The following is an 18,081-nucleotide window of genomic DNA, read 5'->3' as shown; positions in this document are numbered from 1 at the left end:
AGTATTGCACTGAGGCTTCCCCAAAGGTCCACATGGACATCTTCCCGCTCCAATGGGCCCCAAACTGATCATCATAAAATGGCGTGTATGGCAATTCAACCCTACTTGCAACAATGTCACTTAAGTCTGAATGGCCCAATGCAACAATGTCACTTAAGTCTGAATAACCCAAGCAACCTGAAGAATTGGACTAACAATGCATGCACATTTGACTTTAAGCACAAGCTATATAGTTGTTCAGAAAGTTCAGATAAGGCTGCAAGCACATGTGTGTGGCACAAATCAATTAAACAGCGTAACAACTTTTTGTCCTATACGTTCTCCAATCCTTGGTCAAAGCAAGGGACAAACCAAAGGATTATGCAACCTCCTATTGTGATTGTGACTCGGAAAAGCAGTTGCCATAGACCAAACAATGAATTCAATGCAAAATTAAACCCAAGAAATGCACACTATGACACTGGCTGACCTAGCTACTATACCTATGCAAATGCACTATTCTAATGTAAGCAAATGGTCGAAATGTTCCTTCACTGAGCCTGTAAAGGCTACACACCCTAGCCCTTTAGGTTGACATTCCGTGTTTGTAATTAAGTCAGTGGCAAAAGCCAAATATGCCCTTCAAAACAAATGCTTTCCACCAGAGACCTTGTTCGCCCTGAACTTTTCCTGCCATTTTTCCTATTAAAATCCATCCATCTTAGATTAGAGAAGCACCGTCAAGGTAATCCCGACCGGGTCCTTCACATTGTGTGATAAATTATACCTAACATGAATTATCCTCACACAGCATTAATCATATTCTTTACATAACTAGTCATTAAACAAGGTCATCTCATAATAAAGTGAAACATGGAAACTATGTTTATGTTGTCTTTGATAGGTCTGCTGTGCTGCCCAGAACAACTTGCAAAACCCTGCACACATAAGACTACTAGAGTCGATTTTGATACTACTCGTTGCTTAGTTAAGACCTCTTCCACAAGGAAGCTTCCATGATGAATGTAATCTCGGGCTTGTGTGGTGGGTTCCTATACGCTGGGGGGGGGGTTGTATTAGCTGTGCCCTCAGCCTGGTATGTGATAAAAGAACATTCATGCACATACACAGAGTCAGTATGCACCGATTAAGGTTGTATTTGTAGGGCCGCTGATAGCGCCGCACCCTCCGATCTTAGCAGCTGCTCCCCTCACAGAATGCAAATAGCGAGCCAAATGAATGAAACCTGAAGAATATTCTCTTGTAAATACTGAAATGCCCCAAAGAGATGGAAGGAGATCTAACCATGGTCTAAACGCCTCACTCCCTGGGCGTGCAAATTCAAAGACCAAAATGGGGTTTGGATATCTCCTACCTGTTCTCTCTGGATTTAAATAAACCTGCCCTCTTGCACCAACTCTACCTCCACAACAGAGGGAGAATGAACCATTAACCTCATCCACATGGCCTTTGCTTAGCGTGAATTTAAAACTCGCGGCAAGCTGACCAATTTAGAAGGATCATGGAAATGGCATGAGCACAACCGAAGCGAACATGCAACACACACGACCTTGAAACAACCTGATTTTAAACCGATGGCTACTTGTACCCTCACACTCACAGCGATGCAAATAGTAAGCATATTTCACTGTGAACATTTTACAGTTGCTGTGCTTAGCAAAAAAATTGTAGTGGGTGTGTATAGAGATTTGCACAATTATGTCACCAAGCAAATTTTTCCTCTGAAATAGCGTGCCTTTTGTTGTGCTTACTGCTTATGGTCTTCATGAATGAGGTGAAGCCTCTGTTAGTGTTAAATCATGTGCTTAAGCAGCATGGTAAAATTTAGCCCAGCAGGAAAGTAACAAGTCTACAGGAAATAGATGCAGTTGGCCAACATTTTCTGAGGGCCATAGGTTTTCCAGCACATTTCAAAGCTTTTTTGTCAAATTCATACATGGGTAACTTCAAATTTGTCTCTTAAATTCACCTTTCATATCCCATGTTTAATTTCATCTTCGGTTGCTTCAGTTTTGCACTTTGCTCTGATAATTGCATACATTTATCATACTTTGTCATGAAAGACCTTTTAATTTCATTGTCCACATTTGTTAAAACGATAGATGAAACAATTTCATTACTTGTGAACAAAGTCTTATAATATAAATTCAATTCAAATTTGTCACATGCTTGTATATTGTCCTTGGTATCTTTATGTTTTCATTTGTTCATCTCTGCTTTAAGCTTATTTCCTTCATTTCTGTGTGCCTGTTTAGTATTTTCCTTGTTAAAAATGGGGCTATAAACTTAAATAAGGAAAATTTTATTTTTTCCATACTTACATGTATTTGTCTATTCATTTAGTTCTTCAACAATTTTATGTGTCAACAACTGGTAGAAATAAGGTCCATATATAGGCAAACAAAACTGTATACTTTCCATATAATGCAAGAAATGGGTAGGTTTTACTTATGAAAAGCAAAGTGTATATATATTTTCACATCTTTCACAGACAGGTGATTCAGTTCTTCTTATCCTTTGGATTGGTTGATCAACCTTCAATTTCTTTTCTTGCAATACACCACCAAATATGTCTGTGCAAGTGTGTATACTATGCACTGAATTTGATCAAAACATTCTTAAAAAGTTAGAAGAGAGGATAACCACTTCATGCCGGGGCATTTTTCAATGTTAATGATACTGGGCCGGCATGAATGTCATTTTTTCCGTTTTCAAAATCCTTCAAAAATTCATCATTTCATTTAACAGTCATTTATAGCCGCACAAAGTAATCTTCAGGCACTACTCTAAGTTGACAGGTGATCTTCATTGACGCTTGAGTATTGAAGCCTGGCCTGCAGCCTTGTAAAAAGAGCCCAGATTGTGCGGTGTTATGTAACTTTCTTTTGTTCACGAACCTGGCTCAGTGCACTGCTGACCTCTTTTCAATAGGGGCCAGATTAGCGTGCAGCGGTGCTGTGTGGCTCATCGCTGCGGTGGTGGAGCACTTTTGTCCCCGGTGGTAATCCGCTCGCTCTCAATGCCTCAAACCCTGGTATATGGTTTCAAAATAACGCTGGATTATCACCACTTTTGAGAGTGAATAATGTCGATAATGCCCAGCAGCCTGGTCTTTTGTTTGGAGTACAGTCTTTTGTTACAGGGCCCTGTTTCCTTTGTCCGAGTTCGGAGACCCCGGCCACGCGTATAAACCATACGTATCCGATTCTGGAGTCTCCGGCAGAAAGTGGATAATGCAACACTTGCATTACATACAAGACCATCAAGTAAGAAAAAGTCCACTGGAAGTTGACAAATTGAATGGACAAATATTTAAAAAGATCAACCATTAATCATTTGGAATGACCAATGACTACAGGTTTATAGTAGCATTTGGGTCATTTTATTAATGTAGGTTCCAACATTTTTCTGTCCCTGTTACACCTAACCTGCATAATTTGACAAGAGATATTTAATTAATTGAAATTGACTTCAAACTGTCGTCATTTGTTTGGCAAGTAATTTGCATTACATGTACTAATCACTCTTGGAAATTATAGTACAAGTTGTAAATTTACAAATCATATATTTCAGACGTAACAAGGACATGGGAAAAACTGGACCCCAAATGTGTAGAATGGCCCATTTTGTGTCTGCAAGTCTTCTCAGGATGAATTTAAAGGTAACTGTGTATGAATTTGAACCAAAAAATGTGCAAATGTCTGGCAAAACCTGAATTTTGGGCCTTAGGCAAGACTTCAAATACAGCTTACATACTACATACATGTACTGACTTCACACAGATTATTTCCAAAGCTTTGTAAATATGAATCTTTGGAAGCAGCAAATACTTCTTTCATTAGGGTAACTAACACAAAACAAGTGTTCTATCTTTAGTGTCCTTCCAATGTCTTGCCATTAGAACAAATTCAAAATCTCATCTCCTCTTTTAATCTGTTGCAGTAAAATCCTCCTATAACAAAAGTCATTTCACAGCCAACTTGTCTATTTTTACACACTGTGGGGTAAAATACTTACTGATGCATCAAAACTCCGTCTGAGTGACAGTAGTTCATATAACACACAGCCTATTGCCCAAATGTCACTTTTAATGTCATACCTGCACGAATACAAAAGATACAAGAACATGTAAGCTTTATGCAAAGATAGACAATTAAATGTTGTACTTATTGTACTTCTTAAAAATGTATCGTGGTCACTTTCCAAGTGGACTACTGTATCAATTGGGTATTTCTGCTTGTCACAGACTATTTCTAAACCCTGTATACTCATTGTTGCCCAAGGTTTCTGGAAAATTCATGAGCTTTCATAGGTGGTAATCAAACCCATGCACTAAGGCTTACTAGTGCAAACAGAACACAATTCTCCTTGATCAGTACAAGCACATAAAACGAACAACTTTTACATATCCCTAACCAGACATTTCTTCTGTCTGTCAAGAAAAGATCAAAGCATTTATATCAGGTTAACTCAGATTATGTCAAGAAGCAACATACTGTACATGTACATTTCCTTTCTTTTGAAAATATGTTCCATATATCCAAAACCACCATAAATCTTATTTTAGCAAAGTATTTATTTCATGACACTTTGAAAACTTCACATGAATTTGATAAAAGACACAAGTTGAGTGAGCAAACTGTACAATGTACTTTATTATGGGATACTTACTGTTGACCCCGCATGAGCTCTGGGGACATGTAGTACGGAGTGCCTACCACCTGCAACGATACAGGGAAATTGTGTACTTGTCAACTCATGCATGTTTAACAATAGAAGACTTATACACTTAAATTTTTTTCAAAATCCCTCAGTAAAAGTTGTTGGCCCATTAGCAGCAATGTAAAGAGAAATTACTTGTAAGCAATCTAAAGACTGTAAACTGTTGGGATTATTTTCTCATTCATTATAGTTTCTTTCCTACCTCAGCATCTTTTAATATCTAAAATGGAAAGAACCTGAAATATGCTACTTAAACCATAATACACTTTCAAAGTTGTGGTTTTTTTGCATTTACATTATCTTAAATCCAACTCCCATGCTGAAATACAAAGTCTGATTTCAAAAATAACTTGAAAGTTTGCATAGCAGACATCATAATGTGACAGAGGTTTGCAGTGGAACCACATGAAATCTCTTTTGTGAGTCTGAAGAGAACTAGTGGACTCAAGTAAGCTCTTTCTGTGGTCAGTGGGAAAGCATACTATCTGAAACCAAGTCCAACCGGTTATTTTCAGAACTGCACTCACTCACAAGAGATTTCACTTGGTTCTAGCACACACACCATCACACAAATTCAAAATATCTACTCATACAATGTTCGCTTCAACCTCATGCTGCCGGGTGTTTTTAAAAATGCAGAGCACACATATGGGAGACTTTCAAGATTTTCAGTTTTCAAAATTCTTCAAAAAGTCATCATTTCATTTAATGGATGTCTACACCCACACAAATGACGCTTTGGTGGCTACTCTAAGCTAACAGGTAGCCTTCATTGACTCCTGAATATTTCAGCCAAGCCTGGCGCCCTGTAAAGAGAGCCCAGAATTGTGAGGGGTTGCGTAATTTTCTTTGTCACCAGTAAATGCGAGTGGCATCTTTTCAAACGTGGCTGGATTAGCATGCAGCGGTGCTGTGTCACTCATCGATAGGGCCCTAGAGATCTTTTGTCCACGGTGCTAATCCGTGGGTGTGCTATGCCCAAAACAGTGGTATACTGTTTAAAAACAGTGATGAATTGCCTTTGAAAAATGCAAACCAAATAATGATGGCAATTCTCTGCAGCAAGTCTTTTGGTCCGAGTACTGTCTTTTGTTACTTGGACCAGCTCTTTTGTCCCATTTCGGGCACCGCGACTCTGCGTATAGTCCCATGGTGCTCGAAACAGGGTTCCCCGGCAACAAGAGGTAAAAAAAGTCCTTTAACAAGACCACAGTCTTCATACAAGTGCTTTAATTTTGTAGGCTTTCTTTTGTTTCAAGACTAAAAAATAAATTGTTCACTTAACTGTTTCTGCTACTTCAGTGTTTTTCAATACTTTTGAGATGCCAAAGTCACCCAACTTGATCAGGTTCTGCTTTGTTAAGAAGATATTCAATGTCTTGATGTCTCTGTTAAGAACAAGATTACTTGGAACAGATAATTCCAGTGTATCAAAGATCAACATAACAGTATAAAACTAAATTATTTCAAACAAATCAAATTCAAAGGTCATAAAATTTAAAAAATGTTGTGTTTACATGTATCAAAAATGCTTAGACTAAGTGATTGCTGCTATTGAATTATTACACATGCATCATGAGCGGCACTTGAGAAAAGAGTACCATATGATCCAATCCACTCCCAGCAGGAACAACTGCATTCATCAACTTGTTTCGGGGCTGATGTGTTTCATTATTTTTGCACTTGATTTGGTAGCAAATTGGCATTAAGAGGCCACATCATTTCATTAAACAAGTTAGATGGAATTTCATGCTATTCATGGTGAAGGACAGCAACAGGTGGAAAGGCTTGCTGTAGCACTATGCGAAGGAATATATCTCTCTTATGCGTATGTGTGGTTTAGAAAAGAACCAGGAGTATACCCAATATTTCGGACAGCGTGCTCAGTCCGTTGTCAGGAGACTGAAGAGAGGCTGAAGATGGGGCTGTATATATATAAGGTGGCTGGATGCAGCGTGGTGTGACGAGTGTCCTAGTAGAGGACCCATTCAACTGGGAGGTGAGCTGGGGTTGCCAGATGTCACTGATGGAGAAACCGATGTCTTGGGGAACGGTGTCGTGCTTAAGGATCTCCAAGGCTTCTCTGATGTGTCTACCTACCAGTTCTCCATGCTAGTGATGAGGTGGGCTTGATCCCAGTCGATGCGGTGGTCTTCGGAGTTGGAATGCTTGACTATCGCCGACTTTCATAGTCTCCCTTCCTGCCATGGACCTGAGTCTGGTGGGGAGGTCCCTACCAGTCTCGCCAATATACACTTTGCCACATTGGCAAGGGATCTTGTACACCCTTGGTTGGTGGTGTGGATCTTGTCGGTCCTTGTGGGATGTCAACATGCTGCAGATCTTGAGAGGAGCTGTGTGGAACACCTTCATGCCGTGCTTGTTCAGGATACGCTGGATGTGGTGGGAAGTACAACCGAGGTAGGGAAGGGTAACAGAACTAGGGGCCTTATCTTAGTGGCTTTGGGTACAGGAGACCCTTCGGCCGGGAGGGGATCTTGGTCTTGGGTCTTGAGTCTTGATCTGCTGGAGCTTGTAGCCGTTGTGTTGAAGTGTCATGGAGATGTGGTGCAGTTCTTCGGTGAGGTCACGCAGAGGACACCCCCACCCTGCCTATGGGTCTCCTGTACCCTCGGCCCTCACCCCGCACCTACCTATGCCCAACTTACATGCCTCCCGACCTGCAGGACCCTGTCCCGCATGAGCGCCCACAACCAGCATCCTCGTCACACCATGCTGCATCCAGCCACCTTCTATATACAGCCCCATCTTCAGCATCTCTTTAGTCCCCTGACGACAGACTGAGCACGCAGTCCGAAACGTTGGGTATACTCCTGGCTCTTTTCTGAACCACACACACTCATAAGAGAGATATATTCCTTTGCATGGTGCTACTGCAAGCCTTTCCACCTATTCAACAAGTTGGTGGAAACATCTGATGGGACAGTCAGAATTAGAAGGCATTACATGGCGGCACCATGCACGCATGAAGGTGATACATTGTCTCAAAAGTGAATGGCAGTCATCCATTTTGATGTTACTTTGAGAGGGTAACAGAATGAAATGTAAATGAAGCAAGCTTTTTTCACCAATTACGCAGTGTGAAAAAAATGCCAATATGGCAACAGCGCATGCTCAGTGACCTTCGATTGGAACAAGTAAATCAAAGCATGATCAAGATCCAGTGCAAATGTGATACAGTTTATTTGTTGTTATAGTAGCTCCCTGTGGTTTTATTCCCCTTGCAATAATGTAATGTGGACCAGGATCTTATCCATATCAGATCCTCCTCTCTCAATTCCCCTTTCAGGAAGGTAAAAATTATTATTTCAAAATTAGTTTAGTCTAATTAACAGATACTTCAGGTACTAAACCATGATGTACATTTGCCCCATCACTTCAGGCAACCACCAGTGAGATGCTTCATCACTCGCTTTAATACTGTGACGAAATGGCTTTAACAAGTTTAAGTTTCAGTCAATGGTGACATCATTCTTATTTTTGTATAGGCACAGAGAATGTGCGAGACCACTGTACTGGTACCTGTGTATATTAGCATTAATCTGTGCGTAATTTCCCAGGTAAATGTACATGTTTAAGACAGTGTGGGACTGGCGTAAATTTATGTTTTGTCTAGTTTGTTCCATGCCACGCATGGTGCAGTCAGTCTAGTCTAGCAGAAGTCTCGAGGCAGTCTGGAGGCCTGGTTCAGTGAGTCAACAGCACTAGTGTGACCGCTTCTTTTGTGTGTGTTACCGCTGACAGTCTGCGAGCAATTCAGATACTGGTTCCGTAATCTAAGCAGTTAGTAAGTAACCGTAACGATTAAGAAAAGTATATTAAATAAGTTGATCTTGCCGGTAATATCTTGTGTACGTACATATTCATTGTTGTGCCAGTCGACCGGGTCACCAAATCAATTACCAATCAGTGGTATATTTCCGCCAAAACAACCCTGGACGTTAGATTGCTCATCAAACTCAAGGTCAAAGGCAGATAGTTTAGGTTTAGGTCAGATGACTTTCCCCACAGTTGGAGACAGTTCACCCGGACTGGCGGGACCTAGGCTGGCTCATGGGAATAAAATGCCACAATACATTACTTGTGCAACTTACCTGTGCAATATACCATTGTCGTGTATGTGATTAACTGCAGATGCAATTTGGAACAAGTACCACACAACTTCCTGACAAAGAAGATAAAAAGATGTTTCAGGACAATATGAAACAAAGATGCCATGGTGTCAATTCTATGTATATCAATACAGACTACTAAAGGGTGATGCCATTTTGAACCAGGAAGTGTAGTGCAAATGGATGGAGTAAGTGCATGCCTGTTGGTTCCTGCACTGATTTTCATGCGAATGTTTTTACATGCATCAATGTGCGCACACATTGGAATATCCTTTTGGAGAAAATGCTTTTTCGGGACCATAGGGCATTGCTGCAAGATGCCCAAAAACCAATTTCCTTGGTGCACTTCTCGGATCTAAGTGGAATCACTGTCATTTGTTGGTCGAGACCATGTGGATTACAAAATCCACAATTCTAAACTCACCAGTTATTTAAACATTTGCATTCTAATTATGAACATATAATGGGGCACCCTCTGTTGACAAGGGTTGAAAAACCATGTACATTTCCTTTGGGAAGATTTTTTATTACTGGTTTGTAACAAAAGGGACTGTTAGTGTCTGTTTCAGTGGTAATCATTGTTTTCAAGTGAAAAGGGATTGATATGTCAGCAAGTTTATCACAATTCCCACACACTAGTATCAGTTGTTACGAAGTCAAAACACAAATGAGAATAAATGAAATCATTTAATGATGACTACTGCTTTTGTGGAAGGGAGATTTGAATGTGGTTTTTTGCATGACACTTTTTCTTTTACAAGCTTCCTTAGTTTAGTCAGCAACTTGTCTGGTACCCTGTATCACCTTATAGTTTAGCATTGCTCATCGAGCTTCTTGCAGTTAACTGTTCAGACTGGTGCGTGCTACTGAAGAGTGAGCATTACCACTCACAGCTCTCTTCAGCCTTCCCACATTTGCACTTTTCTGCTCTTGTCACCAGTTGCAGCTGGGGTTTGTGCCTGATTGGTCACTCGAGTAATCCACTTGTGGCACTGTGTTGGGTTATTATCATATTTCTATTTTTTTTCATTTTTTTTACTTTGTCCTGACCTTCCAAATAAATCGCGACCCAGTCTTCCTGATCCAGGTGTCTTCAGATCTTGTTACTTTCCCAAAGTCTTGTGTATTAAGTTAGCGGGGCAAATTTCCAGGTTACATTTTTTTTTAACTTTTTTTTTTTTTGGTGCCGGAACCCGGGAAGACTGATTTTCTGAGGAATTTAGCCATTTGTTTGTACGGTCAAAAACAAAAAAAAACAAAACAAAAAAAACACACATCACTCAGCCCAGCACAGTGTCATAAGTTGGGGAGTTCTTGTGGTGCATGATGGCGTCAACTCCATGCTGCCCGCCTGACTTCAACCTACCATACTATGGCCCCGACGATAGCCTTCGTCTGCCACTACCCATGATACCACAACCGAGTCCACCCTTCCAGCTGTCGCAACCAAAGGTCACACCCAGTGAGCAGATCCAAGTCAGTGGTGATCAATTTACAAAGATGCAGCCCCCCCAGATAGTGTCAGAGGACAGCCATGAACTCTGTTTCCCACCGAACACCAGTAAGCCTGTGCCAAGTCTTCAGCAGCCGAGTCATCTGAAGGAATTAAGGAGTTCCTTTACACCGACTCAGTCCCAACCTCATCAAACAGGACTCTGTGACCAGCCGAACCTTAGTCCCCTACAGTTGGCTGGTTTTGATCCACCCCTCCCAGTTGCCGAGCGCCATGTACCGTTTGCATATACCACTCATCAGGTCAAAGACGTTGCGATGTTCTCAGGGTCAACCCCCGAAAAGCACGGTCTAAAAGTTGAAGATTGGGCACGTGACATGTCCTACTTGCTTGAGGCAAAGGGACCACAACCAAGCCAGGTGAAGTTCCATGAAGTGGTGAGGCACACGAGGGGGAAAGCACGCGATGTCATTTTAAACCTTGAGAGTCGGGGAGGAGAAACCACAGCAGAGGCAGCTATTACGGAACTCATTGAGGAATTTGGTGAGGGCTGTACTGCAGTGATGCCCATCGCTACATTCTTCGCGAGAAGACAGCGACCGGATGAGAACCCAACTGAGTTCGCAATTGCATTGGAGGCGCTGTTAAGGCACACTGAAGATCTTCAGCGAAGACAAGGGAGGAAAGCATCACTCTGTGAAGACCGAGATTTGCTACTGACAACGCAGTTCATGACAGGCCTTCGAGATGAAGCGGTGAAGCAGCGACTCGCTCCGATGCAGCCTCGACGCATGAGCTTCAAAGGTCTCCGTCAGGAACTACGTGTGATTAGCGAAGAACTTCACCAGGCAAGGGAGATGAGACAGCAACGTTTCCAGTTGTGCCAACAAACAGCCAAAGAGGAAACAACTGGGACAGCACCGGGGCGAGCCAAGACAAAGCAGCAAGGCAACCAGGATGCAGGCAATGCTAATTCAAGTCAAAGTAAGTTCACCAGTGACCAGGTTACCGAACTGACCACCCTAGCCCAACGGCAGTTGACCACATTGGATCATTTGATACAAGGGCAGCAATACCTTGGTCAACGAGTACAGGAACTGGAAGGACGCATCTCAGGTAGCCGGGTGAATCAGCAAATATGGAGACAACCAACAGGCCCACTCGCTTTGCATAAGCGTGACACCTGTTGCTACTTGTGTGGGGCACCAGGCCACTTTGCTCGCCACTGCACCCAGCGGAATGGTCTAGGCCAGCATCAGTTAAACTAGAGATACCCACTGATGAGGGGCGATCAAGGGGTAATTTGGAGCTGAGAAGCCCGGACGACAAAGTGAAGGGGACATGCATGATTGCCTCACAGGGCTCGGAAGGCAGTAGGGAACGCAAATCAGCAGATGAGCACCTTGTCGGCCCTGTGAGCACTACTCAAGTTACTGTGGCTGGGCGGACATGTCAGGCGCTGTTGGACACTGGATCGCAGGTGACTACGATCACAGATCGGTACATGTCAGCACATCCCAAACTGCAAGATAAAGTCATGCGCAGAACAGATGTTCCTATCTATGGAGCGGGTGGCCAGAGTGTCCCGCATGGTGGGTACATCGTGCTGGACATTGTTGTTTTGGGTCAGACAATCTGTGATGTGCCTGCCTTTGTGGTGCCTACCACAGACTTTCGACAATCCACCCCTGTTCTCTTGGGAACCAATGTCATTGTGGCCTTACGTGATAGACTGCATCAAAGATATGGCCGGTGGTTTATGGCCAGGACCAGACGACGTTCTGACCCCTGGTTTAAGGCCTTTCAGTGTGTCAACAGTGATGGGACTGACTTTGCAAACAGGGATGGTGAAATTGGCCCACTTAAGTATGCCAGCAAGAGAAGGTTGGTGATAAAGCCCTGTGCGGAGGTAGATGTGCCAACACAAGCCCCAAGACGAACACATGGAAAGACCTTCTGCGCACTTGTGGAGCCAGCCAATGCAACCCTTGAGGAGAATCTGGTCGTTGGTAGAACTTTTTCGGAGGTTAAGAGGGGAACGACCACTGTTCGAGTATGCAACCTCTCTGCACGTGAATTCATTTTGAGGCCAAATACCTGCTTGGGTACCCTGTCGGTAGTCGAGGAAATTGGCAGAGTTAAAGCGGACAAAGAAACCCAATCGAGCTGCAACACCCACTCAGCGGTATGTAACCAGTCGACGGTGGAACCCCAAGTCCCAGAGATTGATGTCAACTATGAGAACCTGACAGACAAGCAGGCAGAACAGGTTTTCCAGCTACTCTCCGAAAATAAGGATGTTTTCTCCCGAGATGATCAAGACCTGGGCTACACTGAGACGGTAGAACATGAAATACCCCTGATTGATAATACTCCCTTCAGGCTGCCCTACCGCAGGGTCCCACCAGGGCAATTCCAAGAAGTCCGACAGCATATAGACAAGCTGAAGGCATCGGGAGTGATACAGCCGAGTCAGAGCCCTTATGCATCCCCCATTGTAATCGTATGAAAGAAGGACGGTAAAATCAGGCTCTGTGTCGATTATCGCCAGCTGAATGCCAAGACTGTGCGGGATGCATTTCCACTGCCCCGTGTCGAAGATGCCTTAGACGCCCTTGGTAAAGCCAAATACTTCACGAGCCTGGATCTGACGTCCGGGTACCTCCAAGTCAAGGTGGCTGAAAGGGATCGACCCAAGACGGCTTTCACGTCCCCCATGGGCCTGTATGAGTTTACCAGAATGCCTTTCGGGCTGATGAACGCCCCGGCAACATTTCAAAGGCTGATGACCGCTGCCCTTGGGGACATGAACTTCGACTCCCTCCTTCTGTACCTTGATGACATAATCATATTCAGCAGCACTGTAGATGAACACCGGGAGAGGCTTGCAAAGGTTTTTGAGAGGCTGCGCGAGCATGGTTTGAAGCTTAAACCATCCAAATGCCATTTTTTCCAGTCACAAGTTCGCTATCTTGGTCATGTTGTGTCTGCAGATGGTATTGCCACCGACCCTGAAAAGACCTCTGCCGTCGTGGATTGGCCCAAGCCGAAGACCAAGAAGGATGTCCGTAGTTTCTTGGGGTTCACTGGCTACTATCGGCGTTTCATTCACAATTATGCTCGAATTGCGGGACCACTTTTTGCCCTGATAGGAGGCAAGCGTGGAACGAAGGATCCACCATTCACCTGGAGTCAGGAGTGTCAGAAAGCTTTTGAACTACTGAAGCAGAAAATGACTTCAACCCCGGTCCTTGCCTATGCTGACTATTCCCTCCCATTCACTGTCCAGACGGATGCCTCGGCCGATGGGTGTGGGGCAGTTCTCACACAGGTGCAAGGTGGACGAGAGCAACCAATAGCATACGCCAGTCGCACCCTTACACCGTCAGAGGCCAAGTACCCTGCTCATAAGCTGGAGTTCCGAGCTCTTCATTGGGCAATAACGGTAAAGTTCCGCGATTACCTATATGGTCAAGATGTCACTGCAGTTACCGACAACAACCCACTCACATTCTCAAGACGGCGAAGCTGGATGCTCATGGTCAGCGATGGGTTAGCGATTTGTCTCAGTTTAAGTTAGACATAATCTACCGGCCTGGTCACGCCAATGGCAATGCAGATGCACTGTCACGAATTGTCAGGGATGAAGTATCTTGCATCTTTGGTACCAATGAAGTGGGGATGGACAGATCGGAGGATAAGTTGGCCGGCGAAGAACAGAATGGAGGAGAGAAGGTATCAGCACAGGTGCACGCTCAAGAAGTAACGTCGCCAAGAGAAAGTCCCAGTATTTCGGGTGATGAATCAGTTTCAACTACCTACGACAACCTCATCCCAGGTACAAGCTTTGGTCAGGGTGTTGACCTCCTCTCAGCACAGCTGAGAGATGAAGCCATCTCCAGGGTTATATACCTGAAGGGCATACAAGAAGGAAGACCATGCAAAAGGCAACTGGGACAAGAGACCAGGGCTGTCCGTCGGCTGTTGAGGAGTTGGGACCGATTGGAGGTAAGACGCAATCTCCTTGTTCATCGTCCGGGTGGTGATGCAGCTGGCCGGCAGTACCTCCTTGTCATACCAGTAGACCTTCGATCGCAGGTGCTACAACACCTTCATGACTCGATGGGGCATCTTGGTCTCGACAAGACACTACACCAAGCTAGGGAGAGGTATTTCTGGCCTGGCCTCTATTCTGACATCCGTGCTTACATCAAGAAGTGCAGACGGTGCACACTCAGGAAGACCCCAGACACCCGAAGACAGGCAACGCTGGAAAGTATCCGCACTACACGCCCGCTGGAGCTAGTCTGCATTGACTTCTTGAGCCTAGAAAGGTCAAAGGGTGGCTATGAACACGTTCTGGTCTTAACCGATCACTACTCCAGATATGCCCAGGCATACCCCACCAAAGATGAAAAAGCGACGACTGTGGCCAAGGTGTTGTGGGAGAAATTTGTGGTCAATTATGGGATTCCAGAGAGGCTGCACTCTGACCAGGGCAAGTCCTTTGAGTCGGATGTGATAAAGGAGTTGTGTAAGCTGCTTGGGGTGAAGAAGACCCGAACCACACCATATCACCCCCAGGGGAATGGAATGACAGAACGTTGGAACCGGACGCTGATGTCAATGTTGGGGACACTCCATCCGGAGCAGAAGGTCAACTGGGCTATGCATGTGGGCGTCCTGACCCATGCATACAACTGCACCCAACATGAGTCTACTGGGTATTCCCCATTTTATCTGATGTTCATGCGGAGGCCCAAGTTACCCATAGACATCCTCATCCCATCAACTCAAGACAACGAGGCAGAGCAAAGGCCTGACCACGATTACCCCCATTATGTCCGGCGCCTCAGACAGCACATGCATGACGTTTACCGGGAAGTCCAGACGACAGCTGAAAGGGCCAGGGTCAAGCAGAAGGCCACGTATGATCAGCAGGCAAGTGACTGCATCCTCCAGGCTGGTGACAAGGTCCTTGTTGCTAACAAGTCTCAGCGCGGGAAAGCCAAACTGAAGGACAGGTGGGAAACAGACCCCTATATCGTTGTGAGGAAACAGCAGGGCATCCCAGTCTATGTGGTCCGGCGGATAGGCTCTCCCAACACCAGGACTCTTCACCGCAACATGCTCATGCTCTGCCCATTCGACGTAGTATCGGTACCGGGAACTTCAGACTCTGGAGAGTCACAAGCTAAATCTCAGCTGAGGCCAGCAGAACCAGCCTTTGCAGATGCCAGTACAGAGAATGGTCAGTCCCGTGACAGCTCAAGAAGTGAACTGCCAGGTCAGAGTGAGTCAGAAGGAAGTGGTCACACTAATGACAGCAGAAGGCACCCACATCTACCCAGACTCCTTAGAAGACGACGTCCTGTAACACCACAGCTGGAAGAGCCTGGTTCCAGTACAGACACCGAGAACAATGACTTGTCATTTGAGGAGGTACTCTCCCGACGGCGTCCTCCACGAAGGCGAAGACCACCTCAGCGCTTTGGGGAGTGGAAATAAGTATTGTACTGTGATAACTTAGGTTAGATGGTGCATTTCATGTATTTAAGCTTCCCTTGTTGAGGACAACAAGGATTTTAAGTGGTGGCGAGTGTGGAAGGGAGATTTGAATGTGGTTTTTTGCATGACACTTTTTCTTTTACAAGCTTCCTTAGTTTAGTCAGCAACTTGTCTGGTACCCTGTATCACCTTATAGTTTAGCATTGCTCATCGAGCTTCTTGCAGTTAACTGTTCAGACTGGTGCGTGCTACTGAAGAGTGAGCATTACCACTCACAGCTCTCTTCAGCCTTCCCACATTTGCACTTTTCTGCTCTTGTCACCAGTTGCAGCTGGGGTTTGTGCCTGATTGGTCACTCGAGTAATCCACTTGTGGCACTGTGTTGGGTTATTATCATATTTCTATTTTTTTTCATTTTTTTTTACTTTGTCCTGACCTTCCAAATAAATCGCGACCCAGTCTTCCTGATCCAAGTGTCTTCAGATCTTGTTACTTTCCCAAAGTCTTGTGTATTAAGTTAGCGGGGCAAATTTCCAGGTTACACTTTCAATGAACGCTTTTATTTTTAAAATTGGTTCCATTTGAAGTTCACTGGGATTCAAGAGCCGGACTCAAAGATGTATTTCCACCATGATTCCAGTAAGCAAGAAAAATAATTGCTCTCAAATTACAAAGATGGGGGGGTAAATCTATCTGCTAGTCTGGAGTGACTGTTTTGCATCATACTTGTAAAAGGCTCATGTTCTCGCTGACCACAATTAACTGGTGTCAACAAACATTATGACATTTGTTGATTACCCCCCCCCACACACACACGCACACGCTTACATTACAGACCTAGTGCAGGCATTCCTTTCTTTTCATGTAGTTAAGAAAACTCAGTGAAATTACTCGTTTTTCTTGAACTGGGAACACGATTTTCAGCTGGCTTTTTCTACAAGGTTTCCTTGACTATTCCTCTTCCTTTTACAACCGATGACCCCTACTCCAAATGCCTCTAAACGTTTTTTTCAGAGAAGAGGAAACGTCCTGTGGGCATGTGCAAGTCCACAGAACGTATTCCTTTTCGGCATGTTGTGGACATCTTTTGTTCACAAGTCCACACAAGGTATGTAAGGTTAGCGCACCTTTTTGAATACATTCTGACATCATGGGTCTGAGTTGCAAAGTGAACAATTTGCTTGAAAAATATACAAACTGTCTGTAGGTTTGCAATTGGTGGAAATGATTCAGCGACTAAATTGAATGATGGTTTACGATCTCCCTCAAACAAATCAAAGCAGGCACCAATAATTTTAAAATTCATTCCTCTGAAATGCTACTGTTACAATGACAGTGAAGTAGCACAATACAGTTTGCTGTACAGGGGGCAAAAGTCAAATTTCTTTTTTGGTGTTATTTAAAAAATGTGCTTAAACTTTCTAACCATTTAGTAATTTTAGACAGATACGAAAGCAAGTCATTTTTAAGCCATTGTTATTGTGACCTTTTTCACTATTTCTAGAGATATTGCAAACTGCAAACTTAGGAAATTTCACAAATTAAAGATTCAGTTGTCATACCTCATTGATAAGCTTTTTCCTGAGGATTTTAGACATACCAAAATCCAAGCTGCAGATTTGCAGAAAATCAATTTATAAATGCTCGTTTTGTGGTGACAGCTGGCTTTTTAATAGTCTTCAACATCTCAGTCATTATGTGCTGGTGAAATGAGATGTTCTTCACAAACCAATGACATGCAAATTCAAAAACACTGTTAGGAGCAGGGGGAAGATCCATTCGGCGGATTGTTACATTACTGCCAATGATCTTCCATCCTCATCCATGTGGGGTCAGCATCTCAACACATGGATCCAGAGCCCACTTGTAAATGGCTGCTTGATAATTAACCCTCTGAATATGCAAGCTCAAGGCATCCATGTTTGGGGCATCAAAGACTACAACACAGTACTGGAACATGATGTATCTGGAAGATCAAAATACTTTGATCTTACAGTAAGAACAATTTTAAGTTCTGAAACTTACGCTGTCTCATACATGTCATACAATATAACCACGTTTTATGACTAAGTTAAGCTTTCAAATTTTAGTAAACAATCTTGAGCTTGGAGTAGATGAAGTCCTTAAAAGGAATATTTGGTCATAGGCAGCTATTGAGTCATTGCCGGCAAATTCAACCAAATATTTTTGCTGGGCACATGTCCAGTAACCGTTTTTTTTTAACTTCCAAATTCTTACTGCGACAAATCTTAGTTTGGTTTTGTG

General features: G+C 43.7%; 1 protein-coding gene across 10 annotated transcripts in view; it reads right to left on the bottom strand.

The window, feature by feature from the left end:
• The window catches only part of nek9 (NIMA related kinase 9), a 135,723-nt gene that overhangs the window by 95,414 nt on the left and 22,228 nt on the right, over positions 1 to 18,081 (bottom strand). For all 10 annotated transcript variants that reach the window (XM_087140043.1, XM_087140027.1, XM_087140029.1 and 7 more), the window contains 4 exons: positions 8,838 to 8,908; positions 6,008 to 6,110; positions 4,672 to 4,721; positions 4,018 to 4,099 (listed from right to left, as the gene is read on the bottom strand). In XM_087140043.1, the coding sequence (XP_086996169.1) occupies positions 4,018 to 4,099; positions 4,672 to 4,721; positions 6,008 to 6,110; positions 8,838 to 8,908 (306 nt within the window). The remainder of the gene's footprint in view (positions 1 to 4,017; positions 4,100 to 4,671; positions 4,722 to 6,007; positions 6,111 to 8,837; positions 8,909 to 18,081) is intronic.

Source organism: Acanthaster planci, linkage group LG01 (assembly GCF_054643075.1).
Source record: "Acanthaster planci isolate LZ-2023a linkage group LG01, COTS_SCS, whole genome shotgun sequence".
Taxonomy (NCBI): Eukaryota; Metazoa; Echinodermata; class Asteroidea; order Valvatida; family Acanthasteridae; genus Acanthaster; species Acanthaster planci.
The sequence above is the reverse complement of the archived record's forward strand: the minus strand, read 5'-3'. Positions and strand labels throughout refer to the sequence as shown.